This window comes from Lissotriton vulgaris, chromosome 11 (genome assembly GCF_964263255.1).
Source record: "Lissotriton vulgaris chromosome 11, aLisVul1.2, whole genome shotgun sequence".
NCBI classification, from domain to species: domain Eukaryota; kingdom Metazoa; phylum Chordata; class Amphibia; order Caudata; family Salamandridae; genus Lissotriton; species Lissotriton vulgaris.
The window spans coordinates 874,233,020-874,254,726 of NC_141699.1; the positions used below are offsets into that span (position 1 = coordinate 874,233,020).

General features: G+C 48.3%; 1 protein-coding gene and 1 pseudogene across 1 annotated transcript in view; one reads left to right on the top strand and one right to left on the bottom strand.

The window, feature by feature from the left end:
• Window positions 1–21,707, top strand: part of CROCC2 (ciliary rootlet coiled-coil, rootletin family member 2) — a 1,620,686-nt gene that overhangs the window by 1,266,918 nt on the left and 332,061 nt on the right. The window contains exon 28 of the mRNA XM_086944022.1: window positions 8,366–8,577. Coding sequence (XP_086800148.1) covers window positions 8,366–8,577 — 212 coding nt within the window. The remainder of the gene's footprint in view (window positions 1–8,365; window positions 8,578–21,707) is intronic.
• Window positions 12,416–18,782, bottom strand: LOC147683633 (uncharacterized; annotated as a pseudogene).

The window sequence follows — 21,707 nt, forward strand, 5'->3', positions numbered from 1 at the left end:
TGCCAGAAGTTCCAGTGGGCACAGCATCAGGGCAACCTGTCCAACCACTTCCTGATCTCGGAGGGCACTGCGAGTCAGTTGCAGTGGTGGCTAAAGGACCGTGAGTGGGTCAGTGGCAGATCCCTCTCCCTTACTCAACCGGAGCACACAGTGGTGACAGATGCGCCCCTCCTGGGATGGAGGGGCCACATGGGAGAGGCGGAGATCAGAGGCCTCTGGTCTCCGGCGGAGTCCCGGCTACATATCAACCTTCTGGAGCTGGGGGTGATCCGACTTGCACTGAAGGCATTCCTTCCCTCTGTCCGGGGAAGTGTAGTGCAGGTGTTTGTAGGAGAGTAGGGTCTGCAATCCTATGATCACCCCAGATTTTTGCTTTTTGCTTCACTGGTTTACGACTTCTCTGGCTGTGGGCCTGCTAATCAGACCCACAGCCTTGCTGTTCTCTCACTTAATTGACACGTGTACCTTAGGCGCATTTACCAATTGGTACTGGGCCACCTTATCAGACCCTGTAACTCAGGGCATAGGTGTACCCAGGGCCTACCAGGAGCTGCAGCATGTATTATGCCACCCCTGGCTGGCCATCTAAATCTGACACAACTGGCTGCACGACAGCTGGGGCAAGGTGGTGTAATCACCCTTTGCTTTAGATATAGTATACCTATATCTAACCCTAAAATGGACACGCAGATCCCTATCAGTCACTCCTATGGCAGGCCTTGACAATCCTGAAGGCAGAGTGCTTGGAATCGTGTGAGATGGTGCTCTGGCATGAGCTGAGCCCGTTTGCAGCTTGCGGAACCAAGTCCTAATAGCTGTTCCATGATAACGCGTACCATATACTTTTAAGTGCATTATAATCCTCGCGGTTATATGCTATCTTTGGTATCGGTTTATCAAAACATGTCGAGTAAGGTGTCATACGAATTGGAATACTAACCCCTCGCCAATTCTGGCGACGGGGTTAGCATTCCACCCTTCTAGAGGGACACGACATGTATGTAACTGTGAACCCCGGTTAAAGTTAACTCAAGCCTCAGCATCACAAAATGGATGCTGCCACCACAGACACAAGTCTGACCCCCTGCAGATGGGAGTCCTTCCAGCGAGGGGAGCTTGGACAAAGGGTTTCCTGTCAGGGGCGGTGCTAGCACCATCCCAGATAGGGTTTTGTGTATCCTGGGTAGGCAGGGCTTTAGAGGAAGGTGACTGCAAGTGGCACCCCGGTGCTCACTATGCATCTGCCGGCTAGAACCAGTTCCAGGGGCACACCAGCCCCTGAGCTGGGGAAAGTCCGGCATGGGAGAGGGGTGTAACCACCCCCCTTCCTAGTCCCACCCATGGGCAGGACCTAGTCAAGTGCCAGCCCCTTTTCCTAGTATAAAGATAGGAGCGGGCCCCCTTCCAAATTAGATCATCTTTGAATCCTGAAACTATTCTTCTCAAGATTTCTCCCTTGTGGCTAAGGAGTAGTCACCCTACACCCGCAGGCACCATCCAAGAACACTGCGGTTTGCTGCACGTCCTTCCTCCGGAATCCGACTGACCAGCACGACGAGACCCGGCTTCCCTGGCACCTCTGACCTCTACCCACATCGTCAGCTCAGCTGAGATCCGTGGGTGCGACGAGACCTCGAGGGACCGTCCATCTTCAAGACTGCACGACGCTTGCCCAGCACGACCGCCGAGGGATCCTCGAGTGAGTGCTTTGGGGTCCGAGAAGCCCCAACCCTGAGCAGCTCCAGCACCGAAGTTCAGCCCTCCAGCATCCACCAGATCTGCGTGGGGCCCTTCTGCTTTTTGCTGCTCACCGCGTTGTCTGGCTACTAGCCCGCTGGCTTGTGGCCTTCCCGACGACAAACGACGACATCACCACCGCTGGTCTGGTTGCTCCAGACTGGCCCTTGCTCCCCTCCAAAAGAGGAGCACTCCGGACCCTCCTGGTCCACTCCAGACGCCATTTTGAGAACACTGCGGTTTGCATTTGCCAAGACTTGTTGCCCCAATCCTGGGTCCAGCGACGTTGACAGCAGATACCATTGTGGGACAGCTCGCACCTCCATCCTAGTCGCCGACAACGCCTCCTGGTCCGTGAGACTGCAGAGCCCAGCGTCGCCCACTCACCTGGTCGAGGTGATTCCATCCGGTGCCATCCTGGTGCCCATCTAATCACTGGCTAGTGATTCAGAACTTGGTCCCCTCTGCTTACAGGTGTCTTCCATCTCCGATCCAGGCTTGGATCCATCCGAATCTCTTCACTGGTCGCCTGCCAGCAACTTCTTCTTTCAGGCTCCATAGACTGCAACGAGGATTCCCGACGTCTTTCCAGACCTATGCAGCCGCAGCCCCTGGGCTAGGTAACTTCGGCATTTCGGTGCCCCAGCATAGCCTCACTATCCAAGGGTCCAGATCCTTTTTCGTTTCAGCTCTACCTAGTCGGATTCGTCCGATATCACTAACTTTGTAATTCCTAGCATCCATAGACTTTGTCCCGCATCCCGCGTGAGAGTGCACACTCTGCACCCGAGTCCCCTAGGCCTCCTGCTAGTAATCTGAAGGTTCAATCAATCAATCAATCAATCATAGGCATTTATATCGCGCACTACTTACCTGGAGGGTCTCAAGGCGCTGGGGGGGGGGGGGGGGGGGGGGACCGCCACTGCTCGAACAGCCAGGTCTTGAGCTTCTTCCTGAAGGAGAGGTGGTCTTGGGTCAGGCGTAGGTCGGGAGGGAGGGAGTTCCAAGTCTTGGCAGCCAGGTGGGAGAAGGACCTTCCTCCTGTTGTCGCTCTGCGGATGCGGGGGACGGCGGCGAGGGCGTTACTGGTCGAGCGGAGGTGGCGTTTGGGAGCGTAGAAGTTGAGGCGGCTGTTGAGGTAGGTCGGGCCTTGGTTGTATAGGGCTTTGTGTGCGTGGGTGAGGAGCCGGAAGGTGATTCTTTTGTTGATCGGGAGCCAGTGCAGGTCTCTCAGGTGTCTGGAGATGTGGCTTCGTCTGGGGACGTCGAGGATGAGTCTCGCCGAGGCGTTCTGGATCCGCTGGAGTCTCTTCTGGAGCTTGGCGGTGGTTCCGGTGTAGAGGGCGTTGCCGTAGTCCAGTCGGCTGGTGACGAGGGCCTGGGTGACCGTCTTCCTGGTCTCGGTGGGGATCCACCGGAAGATCTTACGTAGCATGCGCAGGATGTTGAAACAGGACGAGGAGACGGCGTTGACTTGTCTGGTCATGGAGAGGGAGGAGTCCAGGATGAAGCCCAGGTTGCGTGCGTGGTCTGTCGGTTTGGGTGCGTTGCCCAGGGCGGGGGCCACCAGGAGTCGTCCCAGGCGGAGGGTGAGGAGCCCAGGATGAGGACTTCTGTCTTGTCTGTGTTCAGTTTCAGGCGGCTGGTCGTCATCCACTCGGCCACGTCTTTCATCCCTTCGTGTAGGTTGGCTCTGGCAGTGGCGGGGTCGTTGGTCAGGGAGAGGATCAGCTGGGTGTCATCGGCGTAGGAGATGATGTTCAGGTTGTGTTGGCGTGCGATGGCTGCAAGGGGGCTCATGTAGACATTGAAGAGGGTGGGGATGAGCAAGGATCCCTGAGGGACGCCGGAGATGACTTCCGTGGCTTCTGATCTGAATGGGGGCAGGCGGACTCTATGTCCTTCCGGCGAGGAAGGAGATGATCCATTCCAGTGCTTTCTCCTTGATTCCGACGTTGCTGAGGCGCTGCACTAGGGTGCAGTGGCAGACAGTGTCGAATGCCGCGGAGAGGTCCAGGAGGATGAGGGCCGCTGTTTCTCCGTTGTCCAGCAGGGTTCGGATGTCGTCGGTGGCAGCGATGAGGGCGGTCTCGGTGCTGTGGTTGGCCCGGAAGCCTGACTGAGATGGGTCGAGGGATCCAGACGTCTCGAGGAAGGCTGCCAGTTGCTTGTTGACGGTCTTCTCGATGACTTTGGCTGGAAACGGGAGGAGCGAGATGGGGCGGTAGTTCTTGAGTTCGGTGGGGTCCGCCGTTGGTTTCTTTAGTAGAGCGCTGAGTTCGGCGTGCTTCCAGCTCTCAGGGAAGGGTGGTGGTGTCGAAGGAGGTGTTGATAATGTCCCGCAGGTGGGGTGCGATGACAGCGTCGGCCTTGTTGAAGACGTGGTGAGGGCAGGGGTCGGTTGGAGATCCGGAGTGGATGGAGTTCATCGTGCGGATGGTGTCTTCGAGGTTGATCTGTGTCCAGGCGTTGAGGGTGGTGGTGGGGGGCGTTGGTGTGGTCGTGGGGAGCGTTGTTTGTGTTCTGAAGCTGTTGTGTATGTCAGCGATCTTGTTGTGGAAGTAGGAGGCGAGGGAGTTGCAGAGGTCTTGCGATGGGGTGATGTCGTTGGTTCCGGCGTTGGGGTTGGAGAGCTCTCTCACGATGTTGAAGAGTTCCTTGCTGTTGTGTGCGTTGTTGTCCAGCCGGTCCTTGAATGCTGTTTTCTTGGTGGCACGGATCAGTTGATGGTGCTTTCGGGTGGCGAGCTTGAGGGTGGTCATGTTGTCCGGTGTTGGGTCTCTTCTCCAGGCTTTCTCGAGGGCACGGCAGTACTTCTTGGAGCTCTTGAGTTCGTCGGTGAACCACGGGGCCTTCTTGCTTCCGGGTCTGCTGGGCGGGGTCCTCAGAGGGGCGAGTTCGTCCGCGCAGGTGTAGATCCATTTCGTGAGGTTGTCGGCGGCTTGGCTGGGGTTCGCTGAGGGCGGGAGGGTGCTGGCTCAGGGATGCGGCGAGTTGGTTGGCTGTGATCTTGTTCCAGCTTCTTCGTGCGGCCTGTTGCTGGTGGTGGTGGACCGTGGTTCTTCTGAAGGTGAAGTGGATGCAGCTGTGGTCCGTCCAGTGGAGTCCAGTGGCGTGGCTGAAGGCGACGTCTTTGCTGGACGAGAAGACGGCGTCGAGTGTGTGTCCGGCGAGGTGGGTGGGGGTAGTAGTCCAGTCCTAGCGATTCCAAACCCTATGAGATTAGTACTTACCTGCTAGTGATTTCGCATTCCACTTTTAGAGTATATTGTTTTTCGTGCCCCTCGGGCATTTGTGTAAATTGTGCAACTTAAAGTATTTTCGTAAGAGTTTTGTTGTGTGCTTAGTACCCTGTCCTCATAAAGAATACAGGGCTGTTGTGATCTAAATAAATACCCTGTTTATTTTCATAACACTTGTGTGGTGTCCTTTCACTTGGTGTTCAAGGGGTATATGTGATGGTATAACAGCTGGCTTAACACGCCCTCTAGAGTTTAGCCCGAAGACTGCTCGTATCCATGCTACTAGGATAGCTGGTCTATAAAGGTTGACTTACAACCAATCATCAATAAGGGTTGTTTGGACTGATACAAAGTGCTCACTAGAATAGTGAACATTATATATCAGGCCAACTTCTCACAGTGTTCACGGACAACACCACCGCCATGTGGTATAAAATTCTTTAAATAAATAAATAAATACTGCAACAAACAGGGCTGGGTGGGGTCGTGGACCCTTTGTCAGGAGGCTCTGCGCCTCTGGACATGGCCTGAATGCCAGGGCATCACCCTGGTGGTTCAACACCTGGCAGCTTCGCTGAACGCCAGGGCGGACGAACTCAGCCGTCGGTGCATGATGGATCACGAATGGCATCTGAACTCGGACGTGGCGCAAGGTCTCTTTCAGCAGTGGAGAGGGCCTTGGTTAGATCTATTCGCCACCGAAGAGAAAGTGCAATGTCATCAGTTTTGCGTATTGGAATTTCCAAGGCTGCACTCTCTCAGAGACGCTTTTCGTCACGAGTGGAGCTGCGGTCTGTTGTACGCCTTTCCGCCTATACCACTTCTGCCCAGAGTGCTGAAGATCAGGCGCGACCTGGCTCAAGTCATCCTTGTGGCTCCGGATTGGGCACAAAAGTATTGGTATCCCGAGCTACTCAGTATGTCAGTCGATCCCCCGATTTGTCTGCCTCTTCAGGAGGACCTTCTGTCGCAGCAGCATGGGACGGTCCTCCACCCGAACCTGTCCAGTCTCCACCTCCATGCGTGGAGATTGAGCGGCGACAGTTGAGGCCATTTGACTGGCCTCCTGTAGTCTCTGATGTTATTCTGGCAGCCAGGCGTCTCTCCACGAAAATGGTATACGCCTGCAGGTGGAACAAGTTTGTGGCAAGGTGCACAGCAAAGGCTGTGGATCCACTCTCTGCCCCTCTTTCAGAGGTTCTCCTCTTTCTTCTTTCTCTTGCTCAGCAGGGCCCTGCTCTGGGCACTATCAAGGGCTACCTCTCAGCCATTTCAGCCTTCTTGAGGCTTCCTGATCAGCCTTCTCTTTTCAAGTCCCCTGTTGTAAATAGGTTCTTGAAAGGCATCACACACCTGTTCCCTCCTGTTCCTTTCGTGATGCCTCAGTGGGACTTGAACTTGGTTCTTACTTTTTTGATGTGCGCTCCCTTTGAGCCACTTCACAATTGTCCTCTTCGTCTTCTGACGCTCAAGACTGCTTTCCTGGTTGCCATCACTTCTGCCAGAAGAGTGAGTGAGCTCCAGGCACTTTCCTCTAAACCTCCTTTCCTTTCTGTCCATCCAGACAAGGTTGTTCTGAGGACTCGTCCTTCTTTCCTGCCCAAGGTGGTTACTGCCTTTCACATTGGGCAGTCCATCACCTTGCCCACCTTCTTTCCGCCTCCGCATCCCTCGAAAGAGGAAGAGAGGCTCCACAGTCTGCACCCAAAATGTGCGCTCTCGTTCTATCTAGATCGCACACAACAGTTCCGGGTGGATGACCAACTCTTTGTTGGTTACGTGGGCGCTAAGAAGGGGCGGGTGGTGCACAAGCGGACCATCTCTCGGTGGGTCGTTTTGTGCATCAAGGTCTGTTATTCCTTGGCTAAAAAGGATCGTCCTGTGGGGCTGCGCGCCCAATCCACTCGGGCCACGGCGGCTACTACTGCTTTGGGACGGGGAGTCCCTTTGCAGGACATTTGTCAGGCAGCTACGTGGGCCTCGCTGCACATGTTTGCTAAGCACTACTGCTGGACAGCCAATTCCGGAGAGATGGCTTCTTTGGGCGTTCCATTCTCCATTAATTTCTGGTGTGATATTGGTTCGCAGACCCACCACCGGGGTTAGTATTGCTAGGGTATCTATTCTGAGGTAAGGAATCTAACTAACGTGTTTCTTTCAGATGCACAAGTTACTTACCTTTGGTAAAGATAGATCTGTAAGAAACATTAGTTAGTTATATTCCTTGCAGCCCCACCCATCCTCCCCGTACTGCAAACCGATATCTAGGGTTAACGTATCTCCCTTTGAGGACCCTAGTTTCATGGCTCTGCGTTCCTGGCGCGGAAAGCAATGTACAGAACTGACATCAGAGCGTAAGGGCGGCGTCTAAGTACTCCGACGACGTCATCCCGGCGATCATGATGACGGACGCGAATCCGCAGACGACGCCTCGCGACGCTCAGGGGTACTGCTGACAAAAACTTTCCGGATCCAGTCTGACGCCTTGGGATATTCTAAGGTAAGGTATCTAACTAACTACTGTTTCTTACAGATATATCGTTACCGAAGGTAAGTTACTTGTGCGTTAGGAGTCGTAAGTGCATTCGGTGAATACCAAAAATCGTAAGTGCCTTCTGTGAATACCAAAAGTAGTAAGTTAAGGATTTTGTCTCAGATTAGTTATGTGAATCAGCCCCTTAGTATCTACAAATGAGTTCTCCTGCTTCCTAATGTACTTAGGTGCCAAAACTCTTATTAGTTGTTTGGTTTGCACTAAAGTAGAAAAGTAACTGAAAAATAACTAGACAGTAATCAGGAAAAATTGCAAGCATTCCAAAGAGCTTACAACGTATTTCCTATACTGCAAAGTAACTTGTATGCTTATACAAAACTAGTACACAACATATTCTGAAAAATGTTATTGTTTTGAAAGTATCACTTACCTGCAACTAAGTAATATTTGACTTTAGTAATAAAAATAACAAAGTAATAACTTTTAATATAAACAATTGGTTTGGATTCAGTCTTTGAGTATGTAACATCATTTCTTGCCTGAGTGTGTACAACAAATGCTTAACACTATCCTCTGATAAGCCTAACTGCTCAGCCCAGCTACCACTAACTTGAGAGTAAGGTATTAACTACTTTATCCTCCACTATACCTCTGGGGATCCACTGAACTCTGTGCACACTATACCTTACTTTGGTATGGGTATGGGTCCACTTGAGACTATATTACAGAAACATACTGTTTGGGTGTTTAATTAAGAGGCTCCATGGAAAGTTACAATATTTTTGTCCAATTGCTGAGACCCATGTCTCCAGATTCCAGGGCTCTTGCAAGTGAGTTTCTATGTTAAATGTAAAATGTTTTGTCTCATGTAGACCCTCCCTTCTCTTAACAGGTACTGACAACTCTTTCAGCAGTCCTACTCGGGATGACTGTACCACTCCATCTTCAAGGACAGAGTCTCCAGACAGGAATGCAGTACAGTCTCCATTTAGATCTGGATCCCCCTACAGAAATGACCTGGCTTTAGGGGAAATTGACCCAGAAGCAGTTCGGGACACTTTGAGAGACTTCGTACAGGAGTTACGAGATACCCAGAGGGAACGAGTAAGCACTCCATTCCTTTTCGTTGAGCAGTTTCCACACCTGTGTCTAGCACCCTGCTGGTATACACATGCATGCAACATTGCTTTCTGGCAATCACATCACAATATTACTGTACAGAATAGCTGAAGTGTCCTAATCACTTTTAGAAGTCCACTGGGCATGCAGCAGCTACTGGGCCAACCGTGTGGTAGAGGCCCTTTTCTTCTGATTTCCCGGCGACCAACCTATTATGGATGCTGAGTAACAGGGTCTCATACTGCTTGTGCACTTGACTCTCAAAGCAGCATGGTCCGAGCAGTCCACGGGCTCTGACCCAATCAGGATGGTGATACTCTCCACGGCAGCCCCTCCTGGAATAGGGGGTCACTGCCTCGCTACCTCACATGGCTACAGCCCCTCTCGGCATGGCAGTCTTTTTCTGGTGGCCCCTCCTGGCATATGGGTGATGCCAGCTTATGGGAATGAGCCAATCGGTGAAGCAGCCTTTTACTCACACCTTGCTCAAGGAGTCTACTTGACAGGGCTCCCCACTGGGGCTCGCTCCCTCCAATGATCTCCTCTCCTTCACAGGACACACTGGTCTTGGCAAGCAGGTAGGCTCTGGTGCTTCAGGCTCCAGGGCAGGTGGTCCTGGATTCCCCTGGTGATGTCACGTCACCCAGCAGAAAGTCTAGCAGGACTTGGTCCCCAGTCCTGGTCATAGACAAAAAATCTTTCAGAGCTTTCCTTCCTTACACAGCCCCTCTGGCTTCTTGGCAGATGGGAGTCCACTCGACTGGGCTCTCCACTGGACCTCGTTCCCTCCAATGCTCTCTTCTCTCTCACAGTACACACTGGTCTTGGCAAGAAGGTAGGCGCTAGTGCTCCAGGGCAGGTGATCTTGGACTCCCTGGGTGATGTCCCCTCATCCAGAAGGAAGTCTAGCAGGCCATGGCCCCCACTCCTGGTTAAGGGCAGAAGTCTTGAAAAGCTCCCCCTCCTCATATTGCCCATTTAATTTTTAGGATTGCAAACTCCCCTTCTTATAGTTTATTTTTAGACACCAAATGTGATTTAGGGTCAGCGTCTTTGAAGTGTTATGTTGGGTTTTGCTTCTTTTAAAATGCCCACTCCTCTGTTCCCTCTTCCTTTTGAAAAGCAGTCTGTCACACCAAGAGTTTCTTCATAGCTAATAGTCCTACCTACAGCACATCAAAGTGTCTAGACTTCACACACAGATGTCAGCCACAGAGATGTGGTGATTAAAATGTTAGTCCAGGGCCCCCAGCCCTACTCTTCATTTTTCTCTTATCAGCGCCAGCTCCTTCTTGAGATGTGCCCATGGCCCTTCCTTTGTGACCTTCATTGAATAAGAGCACCCTTAGAAATGTACAGGGAAGGCCTAGTCCTCCCCTATCCAGTGTGTGTCCCAAACAGCTTACAGGTATGTAACAATTCACAAATATGAGGTGATCTCTCTACCTCCTCTCCATGTTTCACCATGCTAGCCTGGGTCTCCCAAAATGCAATCTATGGCCCTCTATTTATTGTATCATTCACAGGCACAGATACACCCAGCGCATATATACAGCATGCATGCTTGCTGCACAATACTGTACCCTCCATGTATGGTACCACTCAAATGCACACATACATTCAGCAGTTGCATTTAAATATGCACGCACTGCTCAGCATTGTATCCTTTATCTATAGTACCACTCAGACGCACAAACATCCAGCATATACATTTAACAGGCACGCACTATACCCTTCATGTAGTGTACCACTCAGGCACACATACACCCAGTACATACATTTACCATGCATGAATGCACTCTTTATGTATTGTACCACTCACAGGTACACATACACCCAACACATGTATTTGTCCTGCACTAGTGCTTCATTTGAGCTGGTGGTGTCTGGTGTTCAGCACCAGCACTTAATTGTCAACACTTTCACTTATGACAGTCTGCCACAAGGTTGTTCTGTTTGAAGTGCACAACAGCAGTTCTTTATTAAATCTATACACAATAAAAATGATTAATACCTTGCTTCGTCCCTTTGGGTATTTCAAAGTATCGCAATTTGCTTGCCAATGTGAATGGGGTGGGAAAGTGTGTGTAAAGTTTTGGGGTTTTGCTGTTTTTTTCACCTTGGTTATTATATGGTAACATTTCAATATATTGTCTCCAATTGGTTTATGTCGGGCGACCGCCCAAGTGCTACTATAAAATTTAATAAAATATGTTATAATAAATAAAATGATTAATACCTGCAGTCCAAGCCATTTCTATAGCTTTTGGGACCTGAAATAATCTGAATTGTCACTCTCAGAGTAATATGATGATTGGGAGATGTATTGGTACTGTCATTGGTAGCCCTGGCAGAGGCACTGGGTGATGCAAGCTGCAGTGGCCCAGGGAGGGATTTATTCTGGAAAAACACACGGGCCCCCTGTAAAAAGGATAATACCCCAACAGGGAAACAACTTATTTGGAAAACAAATTTGCACCGGGCATAGTGCTCTGTAATCAACTGTGTAGCAGTTATACCATAGATCTTTGATCAATTATACAACCAATACTACTATAGTACAAAAATATATCTTTTTTATTTCTTTTCTTTTTTACTTCTTATATATTATTTCAAATATTGTAAAAAGACATACATACATGTAATCAATGATCATTTCCATAAAATAAACATCGTAAATCCTTCTCTGTACATATATAAACCATATATTACTGTAAGGTGTGGTAAACCTTTGAGGTACAAATGTCTTTAGTTCGTACACAAAAATAGTCACCGTTATTTCAATATATCTAAATGATGTTCAATTGGATACATGATTTATGGCCATTTCAGATAGACTGATCACAGTTGTTAACCATCCGAAACCATATCTGTACTGATTTTGAATAGACACTGGTTACAGATCTTTATTAACTAACTTAAGGCCAGATAATAGTGTCACCCCTTTTTAATATACCAAACTAGGAGCAGAATAAATTGTTGAGGCCCACTAGCACGGTATTTTTAATCACACACCCACTCCACTATCACCACACTTTGCACCACACATAGCCTGTCACAATAATAGTGCTCCTGCGTAGTCCGCTAGTCGTAGCATGCCCCTTTTCGTAGAGAACTGGGAAGCCCCAATGATGAAGCATGTCACCGTGGGGAAACCCCGGTGAGTGAGGGGACTCTAGAAAGAAATTTTTCTTTCCCATCATGGCAGACACTGTTAAAATTTAGCAGTTACCATATACACAAACTAGGTCTCTGAACCCTTCACAGGGGGTTCCTTATTTTCTGATATAGACTGGAGGCCGACCTAGTTTAGTTTATCCTCCTTCTCTCCCCCCCTCCTTTCTAGTTTTACAGATCTTTATTGTCATCAACGTGTTTCGGCTAGAAGCCTTCCTCAGGGTGTTCACACCAGTGGTTTACTAAAATAGAAAAATATTTTGCTTCAATTTATTTCTATGGTAAAACTGCAAATTACAATAACAACATTGACATGTCTCACAAGAGACTATCAAATCCCCCCCCCCCCTTATTTACTGGGTCAGCAAGGCTCAAAGGTTACAGTTTCTCTATATAATGCATCCATGTCCATTAGTACAGAAATGTGTGTACACATAACATACAGACTACTATCGCACCACAAGAGTGATATTATTTATCCAAGAGTTTGATGCCACATGGATGAAAATTTACATACACATGGTGGCATTTAGTAAGAGGATATTAAATGCCACCATGTGTATGTAAATACTGGCATTATGGTATAGGGTTCTATTAGACAATAACAATGAATATATCTATAGATAGAGATATGCTCCTTTGTTTCCTAATGAACCTTAATATTCTCTAAAAAAGAGACAGAGATATCAACCAATGGAAATAAGATCGCTTAATACTGTCAACTTGCTAGCAACCTTGAAGAGATGCTTGAAAGTATGAGTTAGGACTTACATCTAGTTTATAAAATTAGCATTTATGTCATGCTGTTCATTGACATTTTTGTTATGGATTTATACCAATATGAAAGAAGCGAAGATAGGATTTTCATCCATGTGGCATCAAACTCTTGGATAAATAACATCACTCTTGTGGTGCGATAGTTTGTTATATGTTCACAAATTTCTGTACTAATGGACATGGATGCATTATATAGCAAAACTGGAACCTTTGAGCTTACTGACCCTGTATATAAGGGGGGGGGGGGGTTGATAGTCTCTTGTGAGACATGTCAATGTTGTTATTGTAATTTGCAGTTGCACCATAGAAATAAATTGAAGCAAAATCTTTTTCTATTTTAGTAAACCACTGGTGTGAACACCCTGAGGAAGGCTTCCAGCCGAAACGCGTTGGTGACAATAAAGATCTGTAACCAGTGTAATTTCAAAATCAGTACAGATATCGTGTCGGATGATTTACAACTGTGATCAGTCTATCTGAAATGGACATACCTCATGTATCCAATTGAACATCATTTAGATATATTGTAATAACTGTGACTGTTTTTGTGTACGAACTAAAGACATTTGTACCTCATAGGTTTACCACACCTTACAGTAATTTATAGTTTATATATGTACAGAGAAGGATTTAGGATGTGTATTCTATGGAAATAATCATTGATTACATGTATGTATGTCTATGTCTTTAAAATATTTGAAATAATTTATAAGAAGTAAAAAAGAAAAGAAATAAAAAAGATATATTTTTGTACTATAGTAGTATTGGTTGTATAATTGATCAAATATCTATGGTATAACTGCTACACAGTTGATTATAGAGCACTATGCCCGGTGCAATTTCTTTTTCTAAATAAGTGGCCCAGGGAGGACCCTGGCACTTATTATTTTTGCAAATTAAGCACTGTCCTGGATGCACTGCACAGCACATCATCATCAGGTACTGCACCACTTGTAGGCAGAGGTACATCCAGCACATGCATTCACCATATATTCAGTATTACATTATCCCTATATTGTACCCTTCTCAGGCACACATACGTCCAGCACAGGTACCCTACCTCTGTGTTGTGCAGCAATTCAAATCAATCAGATGTAGGCCATGGGTGAGTTAAGCACACAGCAATGGAACTTTAAAAGTGAGTGAACCTATTGGCCTCATTCCAGTGGTATAGGTTGAAAAAGACCTGTTCACTCCTACTGATCACTACACATGTATGTTGCCACCATTGTGCTGCTTAACTGCTGGTGAATGCAGTAGCCTTCCACCATTTTGAGGGTAGCACTTTGGGAGCCCCTTCCGATCCAACTAGACCGCAATCCATGAGACAGATTTATGTCATTTTCAATATACGCATGATCCATGTTTGCCGATTACAACAGAAATCGGGGAACCACCCATCAGTACAGTCGGGCAGTCAGGACAGGGGTGCACATCCATTACCATACAGTGGCCTTTACCATTCCAACACCACATTCCATATGCTGCTGGTATACAGATAATTGGTAAGTAATGAATCAATTTGAAAAAGAAATCGGTTATTCAATCACAGATTAAGTCACCCTTAGCATCTAGGTAATTACAAATATAAAGATAATATCTCAGAATGTGTGTAATGAAAACAGCCTATGTTAAACTTACAGGTGACTGCGTGGTTTTACACCAGACTGTAGAGTACAAAAACATTGTGGAACCAAAATATTATGGCAAAAATATTGACGACCATAATATCGTTTTGAAGGTAAGGCTCTATAAGTAAGCAAACTTCTTCTATACTAAACTCCACATATATATACCTTGATGATCTATATATTTCGTGAAGGTATGTAGATGTGAAGTCAAAGTACTTAACCGAAATTTACCTATATGCACCTACTTTTTCAATATTATGGTCTCAACATTTTTTCCATGCAATTTTGGTCCTGATATTCGGTCATAAAAATCAGCGAAACAGCTAGTCTGGCTGGGGTCACGTTTCCCTCATCAAAGGGAGTCTAAGGTAGGAGTCGTCTCTGCCTGTGTGTACTGAAGCTCCAGTTGAATCCTCCCGGGGCTTCTCTGGGTGGCATCTCTTGGAATGAAAAATTTCCTAGCTATCAAAACAGAAAGTTTCAATTCTATTAAGGACTCGGAGGCGAGGATTATGCTATTCTGCCTCCACTTTATTGAATAGCAGCCATTCAAAGTCAAATTAAACAAACTACTATTCCCATAAAACATTGGGAATAAACAGAACAAAATGACAGAGTACCCATGGGTAGAGAGTCCCCTCTTCTTCTGCACCAATCACAGGGCTCCGGGGTTATGGTAGTCTTCTGTCACTATCCATTCCCCCTCTTTCGTCGCTGAAGGTCAGCCAGCCAAGAGGCCTCCCGAATCTTGTTTACCAGACTCGCCTGTAAAAGTAAGGTATAATGTCAGCGGCAGTAGTGGCTAAGGATTAGCTTGTAGGTGAAACCACACACCATTTGCATATGAACTTTACTTCTCATTGTATACAAGATAGTGAACCATCTTACTTACCCCAGAACGAGGGTAGGAAAGTACTAAACAGAACTTTGTACCCTGGGTGGGATAATCCTCGCCTCCGAGTCCTTAATAGAATTGAAACTTTCCGTTACGATAGCTAGGAAATTGTTCATTCTATGTCAGGACCGGAGGTGAGGATTATGCTAGTTTAAAGCTTGTTCACCACCAAGTGAGCCATGACAATAACCAGTTTGAAATAAAACCTTTTAAAGGTCGAGTCAGAAGACCAGTCTGCTGCGTTCAGAATGTCTTCCAGTCGTGCTCCCAGGGTTAAAGCTTTAGAGGCCATGGCTCCTATATCAGAATGTGCACTGAAGGTCGATGCCAAATTTCTGCATTACCCAACGGGCGATAGTGGGAGAAGAAACCGCCTTACGTGGTTTCCGGGGCGCAATAAGCAACTGGCGCTCTCCTGGAGGACGGAACTCCTCCTACATTTCCTCGTATGCCTTAAGACAAGATACCACACATAGCTTTGTATAATCAGGAAAAGCAGGATAAGAGATGAACTTCGTCCCACATTTCGTACGCGGACGAATTGTGAAGGTAACTTACGTAGGGGAGAATATCCTGCACGAAATGTCCAGGGCTCAGACATCGGAAACCCGTCTGCAGGATATAAGGCAAAGGAGCATGGCCAATTTTGCCGAAAGCTCCTTCCTAGAAAGGTATCTGTTTGGTTGCCAGGACAAAAACAAATTCAAAACCTGGTTAACGTACCAGAGCTGCGAATAACCGGGCTCGGGAAGAAGAGAAAGGCGAATTCTCGAAGAAAGCGAAAAACTAGGGGGTGTTCCCCCATCGGAGATCCATCCACCATGGTATGGCCCGCTGAGATGGCCGAACGAAAGGTATTAATGGTTCTATAAGCATGGGCCCTCCTCTACCAGGGTGGCTAAGAAATTCAGAATGGAGGTCACATCTGTTGCCACAGGATTGAGACTCCATCGCAAACACCAACGATATCACCAACGCCAGGAAGAATGGTATCGGTTGACGGTACTATCGGCCCAGGCCTTAGAGAATTTTTCAGCCGCTCCCGAAAGGCCTAGGACTGCCAATCGTCCCCTGTAATCTGCCACGCCATCAGTGCTAGAGAGCCTTGAGCGATGAGCGGGTTAGGGGCTCCTTCTGGACTGAGCAGGAGAGTTGGAAATGGGGGAGAGGGATTGGAGAATCCCAAGAAAGTTCCAGAAGAACCTGAAACCAAACTTGAGACCTCCAGATTGGCAAACTTAACACCACGTCTGCTTTCTGACGTCGAACTTGTGCAGAGACTCTCATTAGCATGGTGAAAGGGGGAAAAGGCGTAACCAGTCTTGCCCCGCCAGGCCTGAAGGAACACGTCCGTCCGCGCTGCCAGGGGATCCGATTGCCAGCTGAAGAACCGGTGAAGAACCGGAATAACCCACTAACTGGGTCTTGGCGGCGGGGGAATCGCCCAAGCCTTCCGTACCCTTCATATGTAGTAAAAGGAGACACAGGAGCCTTCGTCTGCAGGAGGAACCCAGATTTATTCAAATAGCCCGGACTATGGAACAGAGTCCCAAGCTCGTCAGAAACAAGATAGAGGAGGCTGCTGCTTTACACCGCAGCTTACAATCCTTTTATACTTTTTCATTCCAGTCTTTTGGCTGTTAGTTCATTGTTCAATCAGGGCAGTGTTTGCAGTTGATAACCAGACGACGTTTGTAGATGGTGACCTGGTCAAGGCTTGGTACACAAATCATTGTTCACTTGGCTTGATCAAGGCTCAGTCTTTTAGGTCTTTGTTCAATCACCTTGATCAAAGCCCGGTCTTTCAAGTCATTGTTTAATCACCCTGATCAAGGCTCAGCAGTCAGACCATTGTCCAGATAACCTGATCACGGTGTCAAGGATGTTTACCAGGCAGGGAGCAGGAGATGGGAAACAAATCATTTACTCAGGGTGTGAGTGGCTTGTGGCTTTCAGTTGAACTGCAAAGAACAGCGGTGTTGGGTGTGCGACAGTTCCTGGGCAGAAATGCAGGCTGCAAGATGGCTGTTGTCGTGTTAGTTAGTTTTTCCTCAGGCATCAGCAGAAACGACCAGGTGGGTTGTGTGGAAGTGTTTGACACGAGATGGCAATGAAAAAGCAATGGAGTCCCAGTACAAATTATGCCGATCAGAAGAACACTTTTCCTCAGACCCTCCTTTTGCCATTGAGTGGCAAATACTTTAAGAAATGTCAATGTTCATAAGGCCATTGGTTTCTTGTTGGAGCATCATCATCATATTGGTGTTGTGAATGTTAGAGGGTGGAGGCTTGATGGTCTGGACACACATTGTACAGAGCACTGGCAGACACTGAAAGCACAAACAGAAGGAGACCAGAACAGTTACTTCCAAGGCAAGGCAGATGAGGATCTTTCACCCCCACTGGAAAAGGAGGCCCCATATCCAGCCTGTGAGGGACCAGTTGCCTTAATCCAGATGAATGTTGGAAGAAAGGTGATGCAGACGTTGGATGGCATCGTACACTGTAGGTGTGTTGTCTGGGATGTACACGCAGGAGCTGGAACCGATCAATTTACACACACCACCACGATCGGCAAGGATGATATCTAAGACCATTCTGTTCTGAAGCATTATGAGGCGGTCCGCCCGCAGCTCTGCAGTGATGTTGGAGAGGGCACCAGCTGTTACTGTGATGGTGGCTTCAAGGACCCTGGTCAGTCCTCGTACAGCCCGACTGTTGGGCATGGGGCCCCAGAAAGGAAGGAAACCTTTAAAGAAGTCCCCGGTTTCCTGGCCTGCTGTATCCTCGGCTGATATGACGCCCCTACGTGAGCGGCGCAGAGCGCCCTTCATTGACAGGTGGTAACCTTCATGGGTGGAATACGTTGGTGGAAGGAGGAAGGCCAGATAGCAGGTACCAGACCAGTTACGGGGGAGCCAAGTGTAGGCGGCAGTGCCACAGATGAAATAGGTGTTGGGGGATGCCACCAGCTTCGGAGGAGATGTAGAGTTTAAGGTTTTTGTGATATCACACGTACTGGTACCAACTTTCTTAGTCCCTAGGCTATGAATGCAGACACAGCCTTGCACATTTTTGACATAATCAGTGTCTCGTTCATCAGGCAGTATCCTTCTTGTGTGGAATCTGGAAAATGTTTGTCGATTAGTTGAGTTGAATACTACCATCTCACCAAGTTCATCTGGTGATAGTAGCGTTGTGGATGAGCTGGTCAGGCAAAAAGGAGCATTGGCATGGCCGGATCTGTTCCGCCAGAAGTCATCCGGAAATGTTCCAAGGGCAGACATGGAAGTACCATTGACAGTGTAGGCCTCCTGCATCAACATCCACTATGCAAGACAAGACCCAGAGATGGAAAAGGGGTAGGGAAAGAATGGGACAGGGTGTATCATGGAATGCGGCATCAGTCCACACACCCAGCAGTTGGAAGTGTTCATGATCAGCTGGTGATGATGCAACATTTGGATGAAGGTGTTGTTGAAGAATTCTGCACGGCGGGGTAACTCGTGGGCTGGTAACGTGTAATACTGGTGTTCTGCAGGAGTCGGGGTAGGAGTTGGTGATGTAACAGGATGGTAGATTAGTAACAGCCAACCAAGGATAGACAGGATGAGGGAGACAAACAGCATCACCACAGTGACCATGAAGCATTAACTATGTCGGAGGCTGACATCTTGTTTCTGGATTCGGGTGTTTTGGACGGCGGCCATTGTGCTAAGTCAGGGATCTCTAGTGGCTGTCTGTGATTGGTGGTTGCTTCACTGGGCGCAGGTGCCAAGGGCCCTTATGGCTTACCTTAGTCTGACACACCAGCACTACTCTCAGCCGGGGAAGATCACAGCCTTACAGCCTATAGGTACTTGGCGAAGTCAAGGGCAAGCCTTCCCTCGGGGGCGCAAGTTGTATCGGTCAGAAGAAGGAACAGTATGGTCGGGAAACAATTGTTCTTGGTGTTGAGCAGAGTTAAGGGAGAGTTCCACCCTTCCTTTCAGTATGCTGTCACTCTCTGCTTCCGTAGATGTAGAATGCAGTCTGGCATCGCTGAATGGGACAAACGTCTGGACTGTTTCTGTTTCTCCTAGTCCTTCCTTCACCCACTGATCATAGGGAAGGGGCAGAGGCACACGCCTGCAGTGCGATGAATGCACCCAATTCTTCCGACCTTCTACTTTCATGGCGGTACGGGTGGCTAGTAACACCTGACGGGGTTGTGTTCAGCGGGGCTCGAGGCTCTTAGTCCATTGAAAATTCCGGATCAGGACCCAGTCACCAGGTTGGATAACTTGGCCATTTTAGTTTATAGGATGCCATTGTACATCTCCACTAGACCTGCTGACTGGGGGTGGTTAGTTGCGTGAAATGTTTGTTTTATACCCAATGCTGTACAGACATATTCCATAATTTGGGCTGTAAAGTGTGTCCCATTGTCACTCCAGACCAAGCGGGGCAAACCGAATCGTGGGAGGTACTCTTTTAATAGTACTTTGGCGGCAGTGATAGCAGTGCAGTCTTTGACGGGGTAGGCCTCCACCCATCGGCTGAAGGTACAGACCACCACTAGGACATATTTAAATTGTTACATCGGTCTATCTGGATGTAATCCATTTGGAGGACTTCAAAAGGGAAGGTAGGAGGAGAGAATCCTCCCTTAGGAGTAACTGTGCCTTTTCCTAGTTATACATTAGACATATCATGCATGTTTTAACCAGCTTGTCAGCATATGCTGGTATTTCTGATGGATACATCTGCCAGTGGATTCCTCACCTTGTGAATATCCCCCCTGCGTCAGCAACGTTCGGAAAATTAATTTGCAGCACTCCGGCGTGGACAACATCATAGGAGCACAGCATCGCCCTCAACTCCGACTTACGTCACTGACTCCTTATTAGGCCTACGTCGGCGTGATGACATCAGTTCACTTTTTTCCGCGTCATCGACGCTAACGGTTTCGAGGGATCTTCTGTTGGGTTGATGGTAACTTTGTTACTATTGTGAGTTTTCTGTATCTCTTCGGTGTTGCTGTCTTCTGTCGTGATGTCGTCGAAGAAGACTGGGTTTAAGCCGTGTGATTCATGCGGAAAGATGATGTCCATTACAGATCCGCATGGTGACTGTCTATGGTGTCTGGGTTCAGATCACGACGTCCAGGGTTGTCGATCCTGTTTGAAGATGAACCCAAAGGCTCTTCGGGAACGTGAGGCAAAACTTCTTGTTGCCAAATTGAAGGGTAAGGATGCCCGGAAGATTTTGAGGTCAAGATCGAGACGCCCGAAGTCAAGGTCGAGGTCCCGGTCGAGGTCGGCTTCGAAGTCGACTTCGGGACATGCTTCCAGATCATCTAAGAAAAAGCATAAGAGAAGGAAGCATAGTTCAAGGCATCATTCCGATAAGGAGTCGGATTCAAAAATGAAGTCGTCTTCTAGAAGGTATCGTAAAGACATGGTATCTCCCTCTCCAGTTCAGAATCCTGTAGGTGAGGCCTCGCCTTTGGAGTCACGGGAGCATTCACCGGCTCCGGTGTCGAATCCGTCTCCGGATCCGTCTCAGTCTTCGGGACATGAGGAAGAAGAAGTTCCTGTTGCTCAGAGTTCCACGACCCCGGTTCACCAACCCGAGGAACAAGAGGAGTCGATTCCGGTGCAGCCTCCCCAGGAGCAGCCAGTGAGTTCGTACCCTCCTTTTCCGGGTCCAGGACAGGACCCTTTGCATTTTAAAAAAGCCATGTATGGTGTTTATGCGAGAGCCGAGCCATGTACCCCTCTGGAGCACCGGCTGGTCCCATGGATCCATTGGCATACAATTTGGGGGATTCCCAAGCCTATGCTCCGGCGCCATTCTTGCCGTTTATGCCAGCTCCGGCTCCACCTTGGCATCTCTCGGCGCCGCTGAAGTCATCAACGCCGTTTACGGCTTCACCGGCTCCGGAACCACCTCGAGATCCAACTCGATGTACGACGCCAGTTCCAGCTCCATGTTCGACGCCGGCTCCAGCTCCACATTCGATGCCAGCTCCAGCTCCACCTTCGATGCCGGCTCCGGCTCCTTCGGAGTCGTTACCGGATCCGACGACGTCGATTTCAATGGAGTGGTCGAGGCGTAAAGCGCAGCGCCTTTTGGAGGAGAAGAGTTATGGGGAAGCTGAAATTGAAGAAGGTGAGCTTCAAGATCAGGAGGATTATTTTGATTGGGAGTTGGCCACGGTGTCTGATGCTCCTTCTAAAGATGTGGCTCCCTACCATGTGGTAATTAAAAAGGCTGCAGATCTGTTGAATTTGACTTTGCCATCTATTGAGTATAAGTCAAACATTCTGACTGAAGTCCTCCATTCTCCTTCATCTGTGGTTGAGCCTATACTTCCTTTTACTGAGGCTCCAACGGATCCCATCTTGGAGGCATGGAATAGACCACTTACGGCTCCTGTAGTTTCTAAGGCCGTTGCAAGGCGTTATAGAGTGGCTCCTGGTGACCCTGAATTTTTGTCTACTCATCCCTTACCAGAGAGTTTGGTAGTACAAGCTGCCTGCTCTAAAAGATGTGCAGGTGCTTTTCCCCAGCTACCTGGTGATAAGGATTCCAAAAAGCAGGACCAAAATGCAAAAAAAGTGTTTTCGTCAGGCAGTATGGCCCTAAAATCT